Source organism: Amyelois transitella, chromosome Z (genome assembly GCF_032362555.1).
Source record: "Amyelois transitella isolate CPQ chromosome Z, ilAmyTran1.1, whole genome shotgun sequence".
Lineage (NCBI taxonomy): Eukaryota > Metazoa > Arthropoda > Insecta > Lepidoptera > Pyralidae > Amyelois > Amyelois transitella.
In genome coordinates this window covers 8,881,062-8,903,676 of record NC_083535.1, presented here as the reverse complement: position 1 = coordinate 8,903,676, position 22,615 = coordinate 8,881,062, and the positions used below count along the sequence as shown (strand labels likewise).

At 34.5% G+C, this 22,615-nt stretch overlaps 1 protein-coding gene across 1 annotated transcript in view; it reads left to right on the top strand.

The window, feature by feature from the left end:
• Nucleotides 1-2,290: 2,290 nt before the first annotated feature.
• The window catches only part of LOC106134003 (gamma-aminobutyric acid receptor subunit beta-like), a 37,860-nt gene continuing 17,535 nt past the window's right edge, over nt 2,291-22,615 (top strand). Inside the window, exon 1 of the mRNA XM_013333935.2 lies at nt 2,291-2,379. Coding sequence (XP_013189389.1) covers nt 2,291-2,379 — 89 coding nt within the window. The remainder of the gene's footprint in view (nt 2,380-22,615) is intronic.

Genomic DNA, 22,615 nt, shown 5'->3' with positions numbered 1-22,615 from the left:
AAGTTACACCGTTGCACATGCGCAGAAGTCTTATTTTGGTATGGCGCGAAAATATTGTAGCCTATCAGAGTGCGCCATTTGAACCCGCGAAATGAACTTTCCGATATTGTTCTTCTATTCTGAGCGAGTTTTTTGTTGGACTTTAAGTTTAATGTCCTTTTAATAAGGTCGTTATTTTAATTGGAATAGAATAGAATAGAATAGAATAGAGTTTGGTTTGGTGGTTATGATGTGGATGACGGATAAACAAACACTCAATCACTTTTGTAATATTTGTATGGATACGGACACTTTGCGTACAAAGTCACAGAAAAACGCTAGTGACAATATCTTTTAATGTAGGTATCGTCCTGTACTGTTTTTAAACTTAATTTATATTTACCGTCGACTTAAATACCAATCCGATACTCAGTAATAATAAAAATGTTTTGTAAAACAGTAATCCTAATTTTCGTAGAAATAGACAATTGTCGCCGGCAGCAAGGATAAATCGATCAATTTACACTAGTATTTACCACTGGCATTTCTAGGAAAGGCGTAAGTTACAAACTTACATATAGAGAATTTTAATTATTAAACTAAGTGACGTTTTATTATTTATTACTTTTAATTCCATCTAAAAGTCAAAGTATTTTAAATGTTTTAGAAAGTAAGTAATTTTAATGTTACCATTTAATTGTCTGTTTAGGTACTTTATTTTTAGTAAGAAAAAAATATTAATTACCGATACCGACCGAAAATGTTATTACTGTACAGATTTATAAAAAAAATATAAATGTACTAAAATAAAATATTTTCACTTTATAAAATAGGAAATTGTTAATAATTTTTAGATTTTTACCAAAATCCGTTCTTAGAAGATAAAAGTCAATTATAAAGAATACAAGTCGGAATTATAAGATTACATTACTTATTTGCTTAATTTTCTTTTAATTTATACTCGTAGTTTTACTACGGGTCCGTAGCAAGACTGTAAAATGTAACACTTACCTCGTTCTATAGTTTCGCTAACATTTAAAATAAAGTTATTCAAAATGTTGGGAGTGAATATTTGCATAAAATGATTTGAAAGCGCGAGGCGGCGACGGCGAGGCCGGCCGCTCCAATGGATTCTCCCGGCATTATACCTACAATCAAACACAATACCTTGCTAAATTACCTGCATTTTGTGCAAGTCTTAACCCAGACGGGGAAATTTCTGAGATAAGCGAAATAAACATGAATTAACTGAATTATTGTGTTTTTTAATTATATTTATATTTAAAAATGTCAGGATATAATACCGTATTTTATTAATTAGTTAAATTCTGTCGACTGCACTGTAAACAAATGCTTTTAGGTACTTACGGTATTGTGTCATCAAATGAATCTGGCAAATCCAAAATTACCAAACCCAAATTGTAGGTATCAGATAAAAACAATTACAGACATTAAGACAACCAAAATTATTAACGCTGACAAATATTTACAAATTAATATAAATTTGTATTATCAGAGGTCTGGAAGAAGTCCTTCATTGTAATTAACTAACCTTCCCAAGCCTGAAACATATTCAAAGCCAGATCCAAGATTCTTCTTAAAAAGAGGCAATTGAAATACATTTGCCAAAGTAATTTCTAAATAATGATTATTTATCAGCATACACATATATGTTGTCATAAATTAAATTATCATCAGAATAAATAAAACATCTAAAACAATACAAGTATCCATGTAAAAGATTACAACGCTCTACACTTTTAAATCAAACCATAATGTGTGTAAACCGTCCACAATCGCAGAGAGAAACTTCAATTAAAATTTGATCGTATTCACAGTTCAGTCAGACTGAGTGACCCGAATGAATTACTCCTCGCTGCGCATTGCAATCGAATACTCCGAAGTCCTGCGCTGTAAAATATGCATTTATTATTTTTCCCGCGCTTTTGTACCATTCCGCTTGGGTCCGTCCGTTCCGAGTTCCCTTTATGCAGCATTCATTCGATTCTGCAGTTTGAAGGTGAAACTCGAGTTTCTGGACGTAAATAAAACATGAGCGGTGGCGAAAGTCGTCTCGTCCTGGCGGCGAGATAGAGCGTTTAGTGCTTGTCGCTCAATAAATGTAGGGTGTGTATCTGAGCATCGTCAATGCCAGCGGCGCAAGGAGGCGGCCGGGTTTGGGTCGATAGGCGTTGGGCGCAGGCGCGGACCTTTGCTGCCATAAGGGATTCAAACTTACGCCAGTCTGCCGGCAGCCTGAACCGCGGCCGCCGGCACTAGCCGCCCCCCGGGCGCAGCGGACGCGCGAGCCATGCATACGTGCCGTCCCCGCGGCGTGCATAGCATCGCTCTAGTGCTGAGTCTCGCCATTGCATGGTTACCGCACGCCGACCACGCCGCGTAAGTATCATCGTCATCATCATCATCATCATCACCGTCATCATCATCATCACCATCATCATCATCATCATCACCAACATTTTTTATTTTTAACAGAGAAGCCGCAGATTTCCGCACAGGTGGGAAGCCGTAGTTGTGCGTTTAAGTCTTTAAATCCTGCAGTTCACATTGGTATGACGCGTTGGATTTGTTTATAACAAGTTGTTGATGGTAATCACTTATTATGAGAGTCATAGGATTATGTAGGATGGTTTTGGCAGTCAGAAGATCGACTAGGAATATATAATTAAAATTTAAATAATTTTACAAAAGTAAAATTTACATTCGTTCGTAAGTATGACATACAAATATTTATATTACATAAACAAAACACAATAGAGCAAAGAAAAAGTAAACGCATTGTTTAGAACAGGATATAAACAAACATACATAACAAAAAATAACATACTTCGGCGTCGACGCTATAATTTTTCTACATCTTCACACTTGAATAAATTCTCAATACACCATACTAAGATATTCTTCACTCGTCAACTGTTTAAAAGAGGGAATGTTTACTCCTACTTATTAGTCAACATATAGTTAACCTATTCCAAAGCCATGTTTTGGATATACAAAACAGAAATCTACTTAAGATAAATCAACGATATTTCATAATAAATGTATAAGTACTAAGTTAAAAAATATGAAACGATGGAGAATGAGACGATTCGCAATAAATACCAAAACAAAATACTCAAGCCAAAGAAAATTCCTGCTGAATGAAGGAAGTTCTTCACTTAAAATCATAATATAAATATATATTAACCGTTTATTAATAAAACTGAAGAGCAAGGAATTAATTTAAAACTCTTATTTACAAAATCCCAATATCAAGAAAAACAACAACAATCACTGAAAACAAAACTGAATGTCAACTCAATCGGTCTGAAGCTGGTATATATAAAAATTAACTACTTATTAATAGAACTCAAAAGCATGCTGTTATTTTAAATACGAAAACAACAGCAATTACAGAAAACCAAAACAACTGAACGCCGGCTGAAACTCTTTTGGTATTTAGCAAAAACATGCCATGGTATTAAATAAAATATTTAAACAAAACATTCAATTCTTAAATATAATGAAAAAAGTCTGATAGTATTAATAATAGATATATATATATAGAATAAAGTAATTTATTAATTTTGTTATTATAATCCTGTAACAGATTGCTCAAATGACTATACACCAATGTTAACCACTTGTTAATAAAATGGAAGAGCATTTTTTTTAATCCTTTATTATATCAATAAAAAAAAACAAAAACAATCACTGAAAACAGAAACAACTGAAAATCGGCGGGAACTCAATTGGTCTGAGATTTAACATGCCACGGTAGATAGGAACAACAACAACATAGGAATCCTAAGGGAAGACTCCTGTGAGTCCCTCAGGAGAGATTTTATTAATATAAGCTAGGATCAAATACCTGTACGATAACTTTAATGCATCTAATTACTACAATACGTAGTTGGAAAAGTCAATCAAGGAAGGCTAATAAACTTGGGATTCTTTTAGGCGATGGGCTAGCAATCTGTCACTATTTGAATCTCAATACATCGTACGTACATCATATTATGGCCTTTTCGCGACTGTCTACTCTTAAAGGGATAAAGACTTGACCATACTATGTAATTTACTTTGGATGAATCTAAGATATTTCAAACTTATAAGTACTACATACATACATATAATCACGTCTATATCCCTTGCGGGGTAGATAGAGACAACAGTCTTGAAAAGACTGTTAGGCCACGTTCAGCTATTTTGCTTTAAGATAGAATTGAGATTGAAATAGTGACAGGTTGCTAGCCCATTGCCTTAAAGCAGAATCCCAAGTATATAAGCATTCCCCTTAATCGCCTTTAACGACATCCATGGGAGAGAGATGGAGTGGTCCTATTCTTTTTCTATTAGTGCCGGGAACCATACGGCACAAGTACTAAGTGCAATAATATTAAACCAGTCTAAAAGCTGACGGAGAATCTGTTGATTCGGGGTAAATTCCTAAACAAAATATTTAAGTCATAAAACTTTATAATAATCTAAACCTAAACCAAAGAAAATCCATGCTTGTTATCGATGAAAGAATTGATCCGTACCATTATTATGATTTTCAACCAAACTATACACTTAAATCATTTAAGTATTTATATGGTCATGGTATCATACTACAAAGCATGGTTATTTTTTAAAACCCTCATTTTAAAATAGCGATCACGCCAACAGTCTTGGTAAAACGAAGGGCACCTTCAGCTGAGAACGAGAACTCACCTACTCCTAATTACCACGATTCAATAAACTAAAATTGCTGAATTACGCATTCCAAAAACTGTTAATATTAAAAGCCAAGAAAATCAAATTATATTGAAATGTTTACTTTCAAATATTCAATCTGAAAGCCTTAATTGAGTAGACAAGCGGCTTAATGATCATGCTTCAAGGGAGGAAAATTTAAAAGGTCCTAATGTCTAATTTATTCCAAGTGTCGACTTTCTGAATAAAATAACCTCATCTTTCATGTATATGGCCGTTAATTACTCATCTTCAGATCGATGTTTATTCCTCATTAATATTTACGAGCCCTCCGTTCTAAAGTTGGCTAATTAAATTGATGCAAAATAGATTTGACAAGCGAGACATAGCTACCTTGTTAAGATTTAGTTAAAGGCAAGGAATATTTTGAGCATAAATTACAGACGACAACCTGACCCGTGTTGGTCTCTTATAAGAAAATCCTTCTCTTTTGAAATTAAAACCATTAACCTATTTATTACAATAATAGAATTCTTAAGATTTACGTACATAATTACCGTCTAACCGTTTAGGAGTTGTACATTCCATCATAAGCTCAGATACAGAGGTTTAAATTGCCGTAGAAGTTACACCAATAATATGTTACTTATAACATAAAAAACAACCGCCTCATTAAATTATGACTACCAGAGGCAATGTCGAATACTTTCCTAGATAAGAATTGTATCAAAACCAATTTCTATACCTACCTAGGTGAAAAGATCTCTCGATTTCTCCAAGTTTCCGTCATTATTGACTTAATTTCACGCATAACTCACTTCATCGGAAGAATATCCTTTTAAACAAAATAACAATCATCAAAATCGGTTTAAAATTGGCGGAGTAATCGCGTATCTAACATAAACCATAAACATGCTGAAGAATTAAGGAACTCCATAAAGTCTGTCGTACTGAATATTTATCAATCCAATCCAGGATCCATGATCAAAGGCATACTCAGGTCTCCTCTCCAGAGAGGTGAGGATGCAACCTGCCAGGAGGAAGGAAAGGTCACTCTGCAATGTGAAAAAGATGACCTTCCTAAATTTAGCTAAATTCACATCATTGGATCTTGACCCTATGGCTACTTTTTCTCTCTAATCTTTACGTGTCGACGGTTACACTCTTTACGGTTAGGGTCCTTGGGTCTTTCCGACGGTACTCTCCACTTTTCCCGCTCTTCGGCATCCATTCTTGCCGTATAGGACCTGTTGATATAATAGGTACTCTAAAACAAACACCGGCACATCCGCATTAATCGCGTTATAATAAAACTTAATTTAATTATCATGATCATTACAAAATATATAATAACCAAGTAATCGCGTAACTATAACAAACATACATCTATCCATCTCAGTTTGGTCCTAAGGTTCGACTGGCTGGTAATGTCTTGTGGCATCAAGTCCACCTGTTGTACTTTTTACGTGCATAGGGTTCAAATAAATAAATAAAATACAGTCAAATGAAAACAACAACATTCTATGTAGTCAATTAAAAACAATTGCAATCCGTAGCCAACAAATAAAATTTACAAGTATTCCAATAATTATTACTTCACTCAAAGGTAATATCAGTTCAAGTACAAGAAAAATAATATGATAAAAGTGCTTGAAAGCTCCACGGTTCACAACGAGGTCAAGTTTATAATAAAATAAAGTTATTACAATTGAAGTAGAAGTGAATTGGATTTGTGTTTTCTAGTAAACGGAAATTGCAAACTTTTTATACGGATTTATTGGTTCCATTCATTTCTCACTAACTTTTGTTTGGATTTTATACAAACTTCTCAGGATTCCATCCACTGGGTAGTATTGGAATTTCTCAGATATATGAGATATCTTCATTATTTTATAAGTCTATCACTTTTTTTATTGTAATAAGTACTTAGTATATACAGAAGACCTAGCAGTTGTTTTCGACACATAAGTAAAAGTATCAGAGCAGGCCGGAGTTTAGTATAAGACTAATTATTTCATGTCCTGAAAGGGTCAGATATTTTACAACTTAGCAACATTTCAACATAAACATGAAATTTTTTAACCACAGCACGCATTATACTTTAGTGAGCTCTGTCAAGAAAAGACAGGCTACATGTTATACATACATACATAAATACATACACAAAAAATCACGCCTCTTTCCCGGAGGGGTAGGCAGAGACCACCTCTTTCCACTTGCCACGATCTCTGCATATTTCCTTCGCTTCATCCACATTCATAACTCTCTTCATGCAAGCTCGGCGGTTTCGGGCACTTTTGACCTGACCCTTTACCAGAACGTCCTTAATTTGATCAAGATACATTCATCTAGGTCTTCCCACTCCGACCTTTCTCGACTCCGACTTTTCTTTCTTTCGACATGTTATACAATATTTAGATATTATATTTGTACGAATAATAATCATTTATCATCATTTTTCGTTGTATCAGAACTCAACAAATACCCACGGTGGCCAATACGGATAGTGTAGTATTTTATAAAAACTTAACACAATTTTTTGTGAATGCATTCCTCAAAAACGAGCTGAACAATATCCGATTTTTCTGTAAAACAATATTCGTTCATTCATTCTGTATAGAGAGCGATTTCGGTTTGTTTGCCTAATTGGCGGGAAAAATGGAGGTATTTTCATATACTGGCTGGATGTCAGGACAGACAATGCTTTTCAAAAAAATATAAAGTTTACTGGTTACCATTTTCAACGATAAAAGCAGATAAAGGATTTTCCATACAATATGCCAAGAATACGTTGCTCATGCTGTTGGGATTCTCATTTGCGTTACAAATTTTACTAAACATTCTATTCAAAATACTGAACAAGATTCTTCAAGAAACGTATGCTGTAAAAATGAAACATTAGAGGCGATTCCACTAGCTAATCAGTTTTAGTCAGAGAAATATTTTTCTTATCATCCTCTTGGCTTTTGTTTAGTTTGCACCCTTTTTGGGATAAGCCCAGACTATAGTTGAAGCTAATCCATCCTAGATCATGTTTGCTGTAATAGATGAAAGTGCTTATTCCTCTTTGTCACCACTGTCGACATTAATCGAAAAGAGATGGAATGGAATAGTTCTATTCTAAAGCTACATTTAACATTTCCCGTTTAAATACGTTCCTAGAGAAAGTTCTGAAAATCATGGATGCATCTAATGTGTAGCATCGCTTACGCAAATGTCAGAACATTGTTTATTTATTCACACAGGTGTCACAGCGTACAAAGTTCAACTCTCGTTTGATGTATGTTCACACAACCGTAACTATAACTAATTAGTTTGTTTTAGTTTCCTCACAAAGTTAGTGTAGCGTTTCGCAGCAAAACCTTACAAAATTTTAAAGCTTATTACGTCACTAATGAGTCCCCGAATTGACAAATGGAATAAAAATTAGAGCGATTTAAAATATCAATATAAGATATTTCTCTTCGTATACGGCGTCTCTATTTCAGTTGGTGTAAATATTTATACCTAATTTTGAATATTTAGGATATTTAGAAATCACAGAAGTATTAAAGGCAAAAGTCTTCTTTATGATGATGGCCAGATAAGTTTAGAAAGCGACTCAAATCAGAAAATACGTCGTGCATGCTGACTAAGCTCCAGTTACGATCTCGAGACTTTCGCATTCCAAACCGTATAAGTATACACATTATTTCAACAAAATTTTATTGATTCTTGCCCCGTCTCCCTTTCGCCACCATCTCTAATACTAAGATATGTGTAATGTATTCCTCTAGGCGAGGTAGTTGAATCAACAACAATGGAATTGCTAAATTGGGTGTCGAAATAAAATAATTGGATTCTTTGTTTTCGGAGAAAATATCTGTTCGTCGTTTTTCCTTTTTGTCTTATATCTTTTGTTAAGAAGGTTACGTGGAGCAATCTGAATTGGTTTTCTTTGATTTATTGTTAAAAATAACATATACTTCAATTAAAATGTTACTTGTTTCCTTTAAAAATCTATCATGCCATTAATATAATATTGTCAGTTTTCGGTGCAAAATGTAGATTTTACATTGATATTTGCCAAAGTTTTAACCTCTTACTACCAATTTTGTTAATCTTTTATATACCAATTCATAAACAGTAAGAACAGTATTTAGAAAGTGAAAATATGGTTGTAAATATTCTCGCTAAAAGCCTTATATTAAATGAGGCTTAATGTAAATTGACTTCTCCAGTTAAAATAAAGAAACAGATAATGATATTAGATTGAAATCTTCATAAGTTAAATATTGTAATGACTGAGGAAACAGATATTTTATAAATCAAATATACGATTAAGTTAAACAGCTTAGGGGATAGAGCTATTACGGTATTAAATTCTTTATAGGAAAACAAACTGACTTCAATCAAATCGCTTAACGATTCTTCTTAGTCTTCGTTTATTATTTTCCTTTTGTTGAATCTTCAAAAGTAAACCATTGAAATGAAATTGTAATGAATATGACCGTGAACACTGATAAAATAAATAGTAATAAAAAGTGTTCAAATTGGCAATCAAAATAAATCTGCAATACGAGAATCGCGTACACAGCTGCAGTGCTGACCTTCCGTAGCCAATTCCGACGATTTTTAAATAAAATGTATTTTCACCGGAACAGATGAAATCTGATTGAACAATTTTCACCTTTAATTTGGTGTGGAATTCAGCAAAGTCTGAAGGATATTATCAAAATATTTTACGTTTTCATTGACAATTGACCTCACGGCATCTTTGTTTTCCTAATTGATACAGTCTAAACAAAGGCGACACTTGAAACCCGTGTGAAAAGACCCCAAAGACATTGTTTAAAAATTTCCCATGCTGATAGCCGTGCCGTACCGACCGCTTTGACTTTTTAAATTTGCGACCATTGTGTTTTGTTAAGGGTTGACGAGTTTTGCAAACATCCTTTATATATATGAGTTTGTGGATTTATTGCCCTTTTCGAATGGAATTTATTTTTCTTCGATGCTGTGCTTTGTGAGTTTTAATTAGTTGTTTTATCATTGCGAGTGTAAATTTTGACGCTTGTTTTTGTTGTGTGTATTCTTTGTTTCTGATTTGAACACATGTTCATTTTAATTAGGTTTTTGGGGATGTACGGTACTTACGTTGTAGGAATCGCTTTAAACGCTTAGGCTGGGGATGACACCCCGACCCAAACATGATAGTGTTAATTTTATGATGATTGGACCATGATATTTTTATTAAATAATTCTAAGTAATATTTACGAGCTCATTTATTAATGTACATTAACAATTAGGAAAGGTGCAACGATAACAAGGTACAGTTTTGTTGGTAGCGTTCATTGCTAATCGATAAAATATTATAGGGCTGAAGAAATTGGAAAATATATTTTGCGATTTCTATAGCTTTACCATACTATGCAGGTAGACATTTACAGTCAAAGCGTGAAGCTAATGAATCGTGACATTGTTATACTAGCCCCAGCGGTCAGCTTTAATCTTGTAGGTCACTGATCTAGCGTATCTAACCCTAATGTCACGTGGTGGGCGTATGCAACCATGCATTACCCCCATAAGGGTCAAATTAAAACGAGGCACGATGTTATATGCACTTTTGAAGAAAGCGATACAAAAATAAAACTTGTTCTATAAACACGGGAACACTGGTAAAATATAAATAACACCTAAAGGGCAACTCTTGTGGACTGGTTGATTTACTCGCCTAGCAAAATAGCATTTTATACTTTATGTGAATAATATTATCACATATCACGTATCCCTTGCGGGGTAGACAGAGCCAACAAGCTTGAAAGGCCAGGATCAGCTGTATATATTAGTGGATGGAATTGAGTTTCAAATAGTGGTTTCTAGCCCATCGCCTAAAAGAAGAATCCCAAGTTTATCACCTTTCCCCTTGTTGACGTTTATAATCTGCGCGGGAAGAAAAGCAGCTAGCATACATTGTTTTAACATAAATATATTAAAAAAAAAAACTTATATCTTATTTCTATAAAACGAATAAGAGTTTAAACCTCTTTTTGTACTGTATGTGTTACTGGCCAGTAATAAAAGGATGTTTAATTTTTATCAAGGAATATTTGTAATATAATTCATATAAATATAATTAGTTATACGCCAAAGTTCAATGAGTGCATATAATAAGACCAATATAATTCAGTATTTCTCTTTGTCCTAACCAAATATTGTTAAAGTTACATTCAGTAGTCAAGTAGAGTTTTCTTTTTTCTCGATTTATTTCCATGTACCAAACCAATAAAACAGTACATCAACAAACATTCTATATAAAAGTTAAAGCGGCTAACTATATAAGTGGTTAACTTCATCGGTAAAAAATATGTAACAGCTTTTACAGAATAACATTCTAAAATAGATACCAGCGTCGCCCTTTTCACAAACTATACGTTAGTTTGTTCGCAAACTCTAATGCTATCTCATTCATATTGGTGCAGAGGTAGGCAGACGATAACTGGGCTTTTGCCAAATGTGGCACCGGCTGAAGTTGTATATCTGTTGGCCTCGATAAATTGCTCTCATTTGGACGATCGGCTTGTTTAAAAAAATAGGACATGTACGTGTTTTGTAGTAATTAGAGCTTAAAATACCATTGCTCTTTTATATTTTATTAGCGGGAACAAAAACGAACGCTACTGATGATTCTGATGTTATGGGCATTCACAAAGAATGTTCGCGTATTCCCGTGGGAGCGAAGATGGGACAAAAGATAGTTAATGAAGTAAGAAAGTAGACTGGGATATCGATAAATAAACACACCAAATTCATAACATTTTATTTGTCACTCAAATGATTTCTATTAAGAATAAAAACATATTACTTAAAAATCAAGCACTCATATAGAGTGGTTCTACGTAAAAATATTAAGGTCACAGCATAAGATATTTTATGTTAAAAATTCACAAAGTTCGCCTGTATGCTTATCGAGTGGGTGCGGGATTAATCGATCCAGCGCACTTTGATGTTACAGCTTCTAATCTAAGCCGCCTAAAGGATTTACATGAAGGGCGTAAAGTTTCACTTTAAAGTGAATAGTTGAAAAGAAAAACCTTTTTGATATTTCTTCTGGATATTTGGTGTCCTCATAATTACTTTACTCCCATCCATCCATATAATCTCGTCTATATCCCTTGCGGAGTAGACAGATTCAGCAGTCTTGAAAGACTGACAAATCACGTTCAGCTATTTGGCCTAATGATAGAATTGAGATTCAAATGGTGACAGGTTACAAGTTCATCGCCCATAATAAAAATCCCAAGTTTATATATTTCGCTTTTTCCGCCATCCATGGGAAAGAGATGGAGTGGACCTTATGGGAAGGTTCCCTTTTAGGAAGTTATTCTCTCATATTTATTAATTTATTTTTCGTCTTAGTCGCCTCCTGGTGGAGTATGAGCAAAAACCAAGCGTGCAAATGTTTACGGCTTTTCTCATTGCATAAAAGTGTACAAATATTCCATACACACGTCTCTAACTTTTTTAAGTTAAATCTGTCCAGATATATCGCTCAAGAAAAAAAAAAAAAAATTGTTTTTATTGACTCATTTCAGCAACATATTATGTACATATATCGTTCATATAAAAGGTGTTAATACATTTTCTAATCTGGTCCAACGCTCAGCCATCCACCATCAAACTAAGAATAAACCTGAAAGACAATCGCAACCCCCGAGCAAGCCAGCCTCGATAAATTTTGGAAGCCTAGTGACCAGTTTAACGCGTTGTTTCGTTCCTCCCGCTATCGCGCTTGCGTATGCGTACTACCAGGTGGAACCTTTCTCCTTTAGCCACAGCCTTCAGCGAACGATCGCAAACGAAATCGCGTTTAGTCATCGCTCGGTTGGATCGTTATTGACAGTTGTAGGAGGGCCGAGTAATGCGTTCAATCTGCGGCCAAGAGGGAAGAGTATTAAGAGAACAATTTTCGATACAACGCGTTTGATTTCGACCGGAGCGAACTACGCAATAAATCACGAGCTGCTACGATTTTAACAGATGAAGGTGAAAGTAACATTTTGTTTGGTGGAAAATGTAACAAACATCAGAAGATACTTATATAAATGAGCATACAATGGCGCTTTTTAACCGTAGGGATAGGCAGAGACTATAATAGCAGATATATACTTTTAGTAAATTTATTTTTATATCTCGGTCGTACGGCAGATGACGCTCAGAGAGCATACTTAGTTAAGTGCTGAGAAACTTAATCTTCTGTGGTTTTGGTTAGTATGATCAGGGCGTCATCTTATTTATAAAATTCTCGTGTCACAATGTTCGTTCCCGTACTTCTCCGAAACAGCTTGACCGATTCTAATGAAATTTTGTGAGCATATTGAGTAGGTCTGAGAATCGGCCAACATCTATTTTTTATACCCCTTATAGGTTTAAAGATCTTTATTGACTCATAAAGAATTAAATACACTTACAATGAGCCTTAAACTAATACAAATCATAGTAAATAAGTTACTTTGATTACTTATTGACTATGGTTGTCCACCCTTTACATTTTTTTTAACTAGAAATTACTTATAATATATTTATATGGCAAAACAACATTTTCCGGAACACCTAGTGTTGCTCTACTTTTAATCATATGAAACTTCTACCAGTAGTATACTCTCTCTCTCATTAATTCAATCCAATTATAATATCGGGTTCATCATCATATTGGTTTCAGACCGTGCAGATTTGTCAATAATAGGTTTAATCTCCAAGCGAACATCAATAATTCACATGCATGTCTCCACAGAACATCTCACGTGCCGGGGGTAAGACAATAGATGGATTGATGAGATACGGTATATTCACAGACCCTGATTGTATTACAACAGTATCGATGACGGCTAGAACGTCGGCGGTCAAACAGCGTGCCCGATAAAATGCGTGACGCGAATTCAGGAGTCATGTTTAAATAATCATTATTTTCTGAATCATGTAATAAGTTTGATAACTCAAATTTTGTGAATTTGGTGAATCTTGGTGTGTTTTATTCAATGTCCTTGTTTACTTTGTCAAATTAACGTAGGTATGTTCTTTTTTATTAAACTTGAGTTACATATGTACATAAAATCACGCTTTTTTCCCGGAGGTAGTAGGAAACCACATATTTTCACTTTCATAAACAATTTTTAAAGGACGTTATTTCAGTAAGCACATGTTTTGGGCGGGAAAAAAATGTCATAATTTTTTGCTAGACGCCATGATCAGCTGATTGACCTCCGCCATGTTTTTAGAGTTTACAGTTTTACCACTTAAATTAGGTACACCGATGTACCTGGACAGAAGTCAAATTTCTGTATGGTGCTAAATATTTGAGCGGTTGAGCTCAGAGCCAGAGCATGCCATTTGAACCCGCGAATTAAACTACGTTCGCTATTACGAGCGAAATAGCCAACGTTTCTGGATTTTAAGTTTAAAGTACTCGTAATAAGGTTGTTTTTGAGTTTTTAAATTGGTAAGGGTAGGTTGCGCTATTTCTGCGCCGTCATTATGTGCATGATCCGAGCAAAACACAAGAAAATGTACGCTGGTTGGGATGTTTCTATTTGCACCTGTTAGATTTCATATTTTGATTTTGAAGGCGGTACTTCTTTAGCGGTGTTGAGCACTTTTTGTGTTAAAAAAAATTAAGTTCCATCGGGCACACGTGACCTGATCTAAAATTCGTAAGACGGAGGGTGAGTTTTAAACCAAAGCGGGCGAGTCGGAAGCCCGCGTTGCTCTAGGGGGGTGAGTAGACAGCCGGCGCGGCGCGGCGTACGGGAGGAAATATCGCCCTCTCTTTCTACCGCGCGGCGAATGTTTGTGTACGATAGCAATGACTGAATATTGTATTTCAACACATTTATATGTAATAGTACTTTTATAATGATAATTAAAGCAATTCTTGCAAAATTATTTCCGTAGGTACTGTAACAAAATATAAAACGAGTTTAATTTTAAGAGTTTCCCTCCCGGAGTGCAACTCGTTGATATTTTTCCTAGTGATATCTCTTTGAAAATTGAGTTTTATTATCGATTAAGATAGAAATGTATGTGCAATTTGGCTGGGGGCCCGGACTACGAATCGGCGCATTCCCTTCCTTCCTGTCACGAGAGATAAATCGTGTTACGTAGTAGGGAGAAATTAACGTACAGCGTGGGATGGCATCCAGACTAGCTCGGATCCGGTGCTCGCTGACAAAAGGAAATAGATATTGTACGAGATAAGTTCTTTTTATCTTTTCATAACAATATCGTCAATACACGATGATTTATGTTATTATTTCATGTTGCACATAAAACGTTATTCGCCAAACGCCGAACCTCGCGAACACTTCAAATTCTTACAAAATTATGAATAAAAACATACCTTTTACATTTTATTAAAATCAGACCAGCAGACGGCAGTATCGTAGCCGCGAGAACGCTTAAACAGCTAGCGCTGTCCCGTTCACGTCTTAACAAAAAGCGAAACAGCGATAGTTTTTCGCGCATGGCATTTTATAGGGGCAGCGGTTCGAAAGTTATCTGGTTACATACATACAAAAATCCGGCCAAGTGAGTCAGACATACGCACGAAGGGTTCGGTAACATCATCAAATTTGTTACTTAAATATATTTTTTAAGTAACAAATTTGATGCTGATTATTAACAATTTCTGGGGTTTTTAAAACAACGCCATTTAGCGCAAATCCGTCTGTATGTTCGTAGACAGAAAGACGGACAGAATTAATGTTAGTAATGAATTCATTCAATGAGATCAAAATAACATTCATATCCATATCGCATGCTACTCGTATAAGTACTCTAGTTCCATATGAGGTGATACCTATTAAAAAAAGGTCGCTGAATATCTGTCACTTCTTATATGCTTTATTTGGCTAACGTCCATTAAGGATCTAACTTTTTCAGTATCTTGAATAAGGGAGTTGCGTAAAATGTAATTTCATAAGAATTGCTCAATTAGGTACCTAGTTTTAATATACTACAAACACTAAACAACTGAGTTACGAAAAACATAAATAATCTCTCTTTAACAATAAAGTCTGAAAATAACATAATATACATAAAAAGAAAAGAAGAATCCGACACGACGACAAAGTTTATTTTTCCTCATGACCCGACCGGGAGTATTCCCCAGTTCAAATAGATAGTTCCCCGAATGCACAAGTTCGCAGTATTTGGCGCGGCAGCCCGCAACTTGGCGACTAAAAGCAAACGATGCTCAACTGATTTCAGTTTCTCTCGGAATATTGCAGCCGAAATATTTACGTGTAAGCCTTTGTGAATATCCATTGTTCGATTTGAATTGTGGCATTTTGGCCAGAGCCCCTTTCCATGAGAGAGTGGAACCTTTGAAGGATTACGATTTGGCTGATTGCTTTAAAGCCATTTTTCTCTTATAATTTATAAAATTAGGCAAATTAATTATATATGTATGGCAGACCATCCACCAACAAGAACAAATTTAACAAGAATTATTATTTTAACTCCTATTGTTAAAACGTTAAAATTAAAATATTAATCTGGCATCATGGCATCTTTAGCGATACAAGTTTTACACATATTTTAACTTGATAAAATTTGTATGAACAATAGTTAAAACATTCATTTTCTGTACCAATGAGAACACACAAAAGACATTTCTTAATTCAACTTTATCCAATTTGATGAAGAGTTGATTGGGAAAATGATTTCTAAAATCATCTCTTACGTCTTACACTGGAAAGGGTTTGAAATGGTGCTAATCTATAGCTTCAAGAGCCAAAGGCACGCGTAGTCTTTCAACTTTGCGAGTTCTCAGTTGCACACTCCATAGCTTTCGTTCGTAGAGATCCATTTTTCCAAATTTCGTGCTCTACCTTATCCCGACTTTGTATTCTCAGTTTCAAATCCATTGGGTCGCATATCATCTTTGACGCGACATCAATGTACGATCACTTCGGAGCCAGCGTGGCCAGACACTTGTTTCCATAATAAAACAACTACATACGGATTATAAACACATTCCACAAGTTAAATCGATCAATGTTGAAGCGAGCGCTCTCCCAAACAGCAACGTATTTACATAAATATTGACTTAGGCTGACGAGGACTCGAAAACTTAATTTCGTGCAGATTTTATGGTATATAGTTCATACACAGTGCCATCGCAAGTTGATTGTTTACCAAAATCGATTTTCCAGCTAACTCGACAACAATGCTCAGTTATTCCGTGTGTTCGTTTGTGTGATAAACTTATTGAATTATTCCCAACGGCAAAGCTATGAATAAGTCACGAAACAATGCAAACGTAAAACACAAATATAAATGATGAAAGTTTTAATTGGCAACGACTCGCGATGTTGTTATTTGAGTCATTGATGGAGCGAACGTCATCTGAACTGAACCAATTTTGTTATCATTGAAGTTATCATGCGTTACTTGTATTGTAAAGTAAAAGAATAAGCATAAGCAGAAAAGTATATTATCTTCTTTTCCTTTCCCTTTTAGAATCAGTATGAATATGTCTTTCAGGGACGTCATGGCATGAATCCTAAATAAGAGAAAAATAAAATTGAAAGCGTCGAGATCTGTTTTAGAATGATCTTGAATTTAAAAAAAATAATGTGAAATTCGTTTGTAACGAACCTTCATTTCAGTTGCACTCGTGAAGCAAAATCATATTTTTATTCGAATTCAGAGCTATTTGAGTGTCGGTAGCTATCGGAAATATTCAGATATCCGATTTAATCCATTCCACAACTTGTAAAGGAATTAATGGCTTTTATTAGTTTCACTTTTAAGAGTAACTATTTATTAATTTTAATAATGGATGTAAACAAGTTTAAGAACTTACGTTTAGTTCATGTCTTCGATACTAATCACCTTATTACTTTGCTAGATACGAGTATTATAATGCATGATGAAATACCATCAAACATAAAATCTCACTCACACCCCACACCGCTTTCCCAAGTGGATAGGCAGAGACATCTTTCCACTTGCCACAGTTCCCATAAAGGTACTTTATTCGCTACAACCAGCTTCATAACTCTCTTCATGCAATCTCATCGGCTAAGGGTACTCTTGACTTGGCTTTTCGCCAGTATACTTCAACACCACAGTAATTATTATTATTAAATATTAAAGACAAAATAAACACAACATTTTACCAACACAGGTACAACTTCCATATGAATTTCTGGCCTTTGTGGTGTCGCGGTAGTGTTCTTCGTGGAATCATATTGTCCAAAAACTTTAAACTAGTAGAAAACTAAGACAAGGAAAAATAGGACAAATAAGAAAGACTAGCGCGTAGGCGCTATTTGGTAAAATGACTTTAAGAGCGACAACTTGTATTTATTGAAAGTATGGAACCCTAAAAACAGGTTATTAAGCGTTGTAGTATGTACATTATTTTTTAGTAATATGGTTACCATTTTATAGGCAACAACAGCTGAAATTTATCACCAGGGATTAACTCTTAAATTTAAAAATAAACAGTTACGCATCGAACTCGAAAGTACTTGTGAACCTAACTAGTATGATAAATGATATATGATAGAGTATCATACCAAGTAACTTAGTACGCAAATGTTTAACGCATCGCCAATTCATCGAGGCTACCATCAAACATGACTCGTTCAGACAAAAATTTGGTTGCACAGTTGCGCTCTCCGCTCCATGATCCAATTTTACATTACAAGGGAATAGGGACATTCATTTAGGTAGTGTTGCAATTACTATGATCCAATATAGGTTTCAAAAATTGCGGTTGCTCCGCAGTTTTTGGAACTCATTGGTTTTTATACGAGAAGCGACATTCTCGTATAAAAACCTGATTTGTCAGATCCAACTGTCCAAAGTCAACTTCTCTCCAGAGAAGTGATGATGTTACCAGGATTATCAGCAGGAGGAAGAAGTCGCAAAATTTCGGTCATGTAACAATATACCTCGAACCATAACATATCATGTTGAAAGTTCGAAATGAAATAATTGTTACACGATTCCGTGTATGAAAATTTCAAATTAACTTTTTGAAGAGCTTTAATTAAATACTGGCATGTTTTTGTTCGTTAATTATTTACCTCATCGAGTTTATTTGTATTGCCGTTGTATTTTGCTCCCACTTTATATGAGCGTTACACGTGCAAGGTATTCATATAATGAACAACCAAAATTCAGCTGGTATTATTGTGGATTGTGATATCATATTCGCTGTAATTTGGCATTAAATTCCCAATGGTGATCAAGTATTATCACAACAGAGTTTTATTTAAATTATAATTTTCTATATTAAATTTAAATTTGAAAATACAATATTGGAATTTTGTTAAAATCAAAATAATGAGTGAGAAAAAAGATAGGAAAAACATAAGTTTATGTCTGCATAATCTAAGGTTGCAAAGGATTCGAATCGCGGTCTAAGTCGTACGAGAATTGTTTGGCGAAGATATGAAGAATGCATTTTTAACTAGATATTTATTTAGTTTCCCTTCACGACACCTGTTGCATATATCTGTTGATTTGTCTACCACGTATCTATAATATGGTATCACTTATCTTCTGTGTTTATGAAAACATCCATTCGATCGTTTGTCCGCCACTGAATGTTTTTCTCTCCCTCCCAAATCGTGACTCCCTCTGTGTACGACCTCCAGTCTTATCTTCAGAGAGGCGAAGAGAACCGGGACTAAAGCCAGAAGGAAGAAGAGCTAACTTAAATCGGTTATACCATCCACTTTAGAAAACGCTGCATAAATTCATGCTAGTACATTGTAGTGTAGAGATTAGCCGCGTCAGTACGTCAGACATTTGTGAGATTAAAGAGCGCATGTAATCAAGGGAGTGCACTGTTACACGCCAGCTCACAAAACTGTATATTTTTCGTACGTTTTGGGCCACGGATGACTTTTCTTGAAAAGAAAATGCTGTATGTCTCATGACCTTTGCGTGTTCCTTGTTGCTTCCTGAAGTATTAATTAGTTCTTTTGTTTTTGAGTTGGGGGATATAGGCTTCATTTGAGTTTACGTGCACCACCTCAGGCCACATCTTGCTTACCACAAGGCTGATTGAAATCAAACATACTCATATTATCATATAAAAAATTCTCAGATGCGAGTGAATAATCTATAAATTATGATGATAAGACAGTAAAAATTGTGTGACGACATTATTTTTCCAAATAACTGATATCGACTGAGAGCGGTTAAAGATTTTGGAATTTTTTGTATGTCTGTCTGGAATGTAATAACTTCGTAACTACTCGACGAATTTGAACCCGATTTATACAAGTGAATAACATATAATTGGGAGCGTTGTCAAAATTTTATTTCAAAATGGGGGGAAAAAATATGTTCAATTGAAAATTAACTTCAAGCACTGCTTCAAAACTTTCATACATTAAATTCGAATAACAGAGTTGAATGCGTTTTATATAAACATATTAAATTTTGATAAAGTATTTACACTTTTCTTTAATCGAAATCTATAAAGACAAAAACGTAATGCAATCTTAAATGAATTTTTATAAAATAGCGCTGACAAACTTGACAACTAGCTAATATTATATTTTTTTTTATTTTTTCGCATAAGGAAAAGCACATTGAAATTTGCTTACAGCAAATATTTCTATTAATTTATACGTACTACTGTACTTTTTATAGGTTATGTTAAAAATGGCCAAAATTATATAATTTCGATGGTTATTTAAATTAAATTAAATTTTTTACGGTCTAAAGTATTGTAACCTTTAAGATTATTATATCGCTTCTAAATGAGTTACTTAGGTATATGAAAGTCACATCTAAAACATACTAAAGTTAAATTCACGACATTTTCCTAGGCGAATAAAACAATAAAATTTAATAATACATGAGATTAGGTCCTTGAATTTTTGAAACCTCCAGCTAATATGGATATACTCATTACAGTTACAGTCGGCCACATTCAGGAGATACCAGGAAACTAATTAATTAGGCTTTACTGAAATTAAGTACGCAATGCCGTATACATTATTTATTTCCCTATGTAACACAGCAAGTAATGTTCTTAATTTATTGGTGTAGAGGATTAAGAGCAACCAATTTATAATGCCAATAAGCGATGGATATATTTCCAATTATGTTATGACATCTAATGTAATTACCTTACATGAAAAGGAACAGAGAGAGATGACGAATTTGACGAATTACTGTAGGTATAACTTGCAAAAAATATATATTTCATACGTACATATAAGACTTTTCAGGCAACATTTTATTCAAATCGGGGACATTCAAGTAAAAGGTCAGGTCTAGAGTACCTTTGAACGACGCTTGCATGAAAATATTGATAAATGTATAAAAAACCGTAGCACTAGCATGATTTCGAAGAATCACGCAGCCTCTACCTACGCCGGCCGCCCTGAAAGAGGCGTGATCATAACACAATGTTTTGATTCGTTAACATTTACAATTATTATATTATCGGCTACCAATAGGTGGTATTCGTCAGACCGCAATGGACCGCTAATTTATACCTAATTAACGTAAGCCTATAGATATTTGGTTCGCACGAATTATGGTTGTTAAAAAAATGTAGTCTGCCTGCGCCTTTAGGAAGTAGGCAAGATCACATGCAAGTAATTAGCTCTTGCCCGCGACTTCGTCTGCCGTAAATTTTAACTTATATGTTATTCTGATGTCTTAGCTGTACAATCTTTAAAGATGGTTGGCTCTGTCTACTGCGCAAGAGATATAGATGTATGTATTTGTATGTGTGTAAGCTATACAACAGAAAAGTTTAATGAAACCCCGTTCAGGAACCCTGTCAAATTTTCTTATTTATAGCAGTAGTAGCCTATTTCGGTTTGTTAACTTAAACTACAATTAGTGTACTATCGACTGCCAATACTAAATCTAGTTACTTTGTATTTACGTTTATGTACATACATGTATAGGTATAGAATGATCACTTTAGCGGTTATAGCTCAGGGTTAACGTAAGCCTATAGAGGGTTCGCAAGCGGGTACGCTAATCAAACTACTCGTGTTACACTGCATAACGTCAGGTTTACCTAATCAATGCAACGGTGTTTACTGTAGCCACTTTGTAGTAGAAGATTATTTTTTAGTTTCAGTTTCACTGTGCTTAACGCACTCCACATTTACGACAAATACTTGTGGAGATAACAACGTATTGAGTAGTGAAATCTACTTATTAGAAGATTCTGCTCGCTGGTCTCAGATTATTATATCTTCATATAAATCCATATCAATCGTAACGAGACGTTCAAATCAAGAGTATATCAAAGCGACGAGTTTCTTAAACAAAACTGTTAGCTTCGACTTCATCTTGGCTTATAAAATACGACACATATCTCGTGCCAGTGAGATTACAAAAAATGTTAAGTTTGATATTTTTTGAAGTTCTTGATCCTGTGAATTATTAATATTGCTGTACGTAATACGTAAACATAGAATACTTAAATTCTTATAAAATCTAGGTAGTATGTATGTTGATTTGTTGAGGCAGTTAACTATTTTACAATCAATTGTTTCCAAGAATCACTCACACCAGCACTAGTACTGAGAACTGACACACATACAGAGGACCGCGTCCTTATTCAACACAAATCGATTAAAAACTAGAAATAAAATAAAAGAATTTAATTTTTTTTTCGTCACTTATCCAAAGTATCGCAAGTAGGAAAAAAATGTTTTACTAACGAATAAACTCGAGAAATGATATTTCGCACAGACATAGAAAAGGACAAACCTTCAGGAGTTTTCTTTTCTATAACATTTTCCCGAGAGCAAAGCCGCGCGCTTTGTTATTCTACAATTAAATATAATACTGATCAAGAAAGAAATCTATCAAAGAAAACCTTTTATTACAGTATTTATAATTCTGTATCAATTGTAAGATACATTTCCTATTAAAACAGTTAAAATGGTGCAGACACCTCTC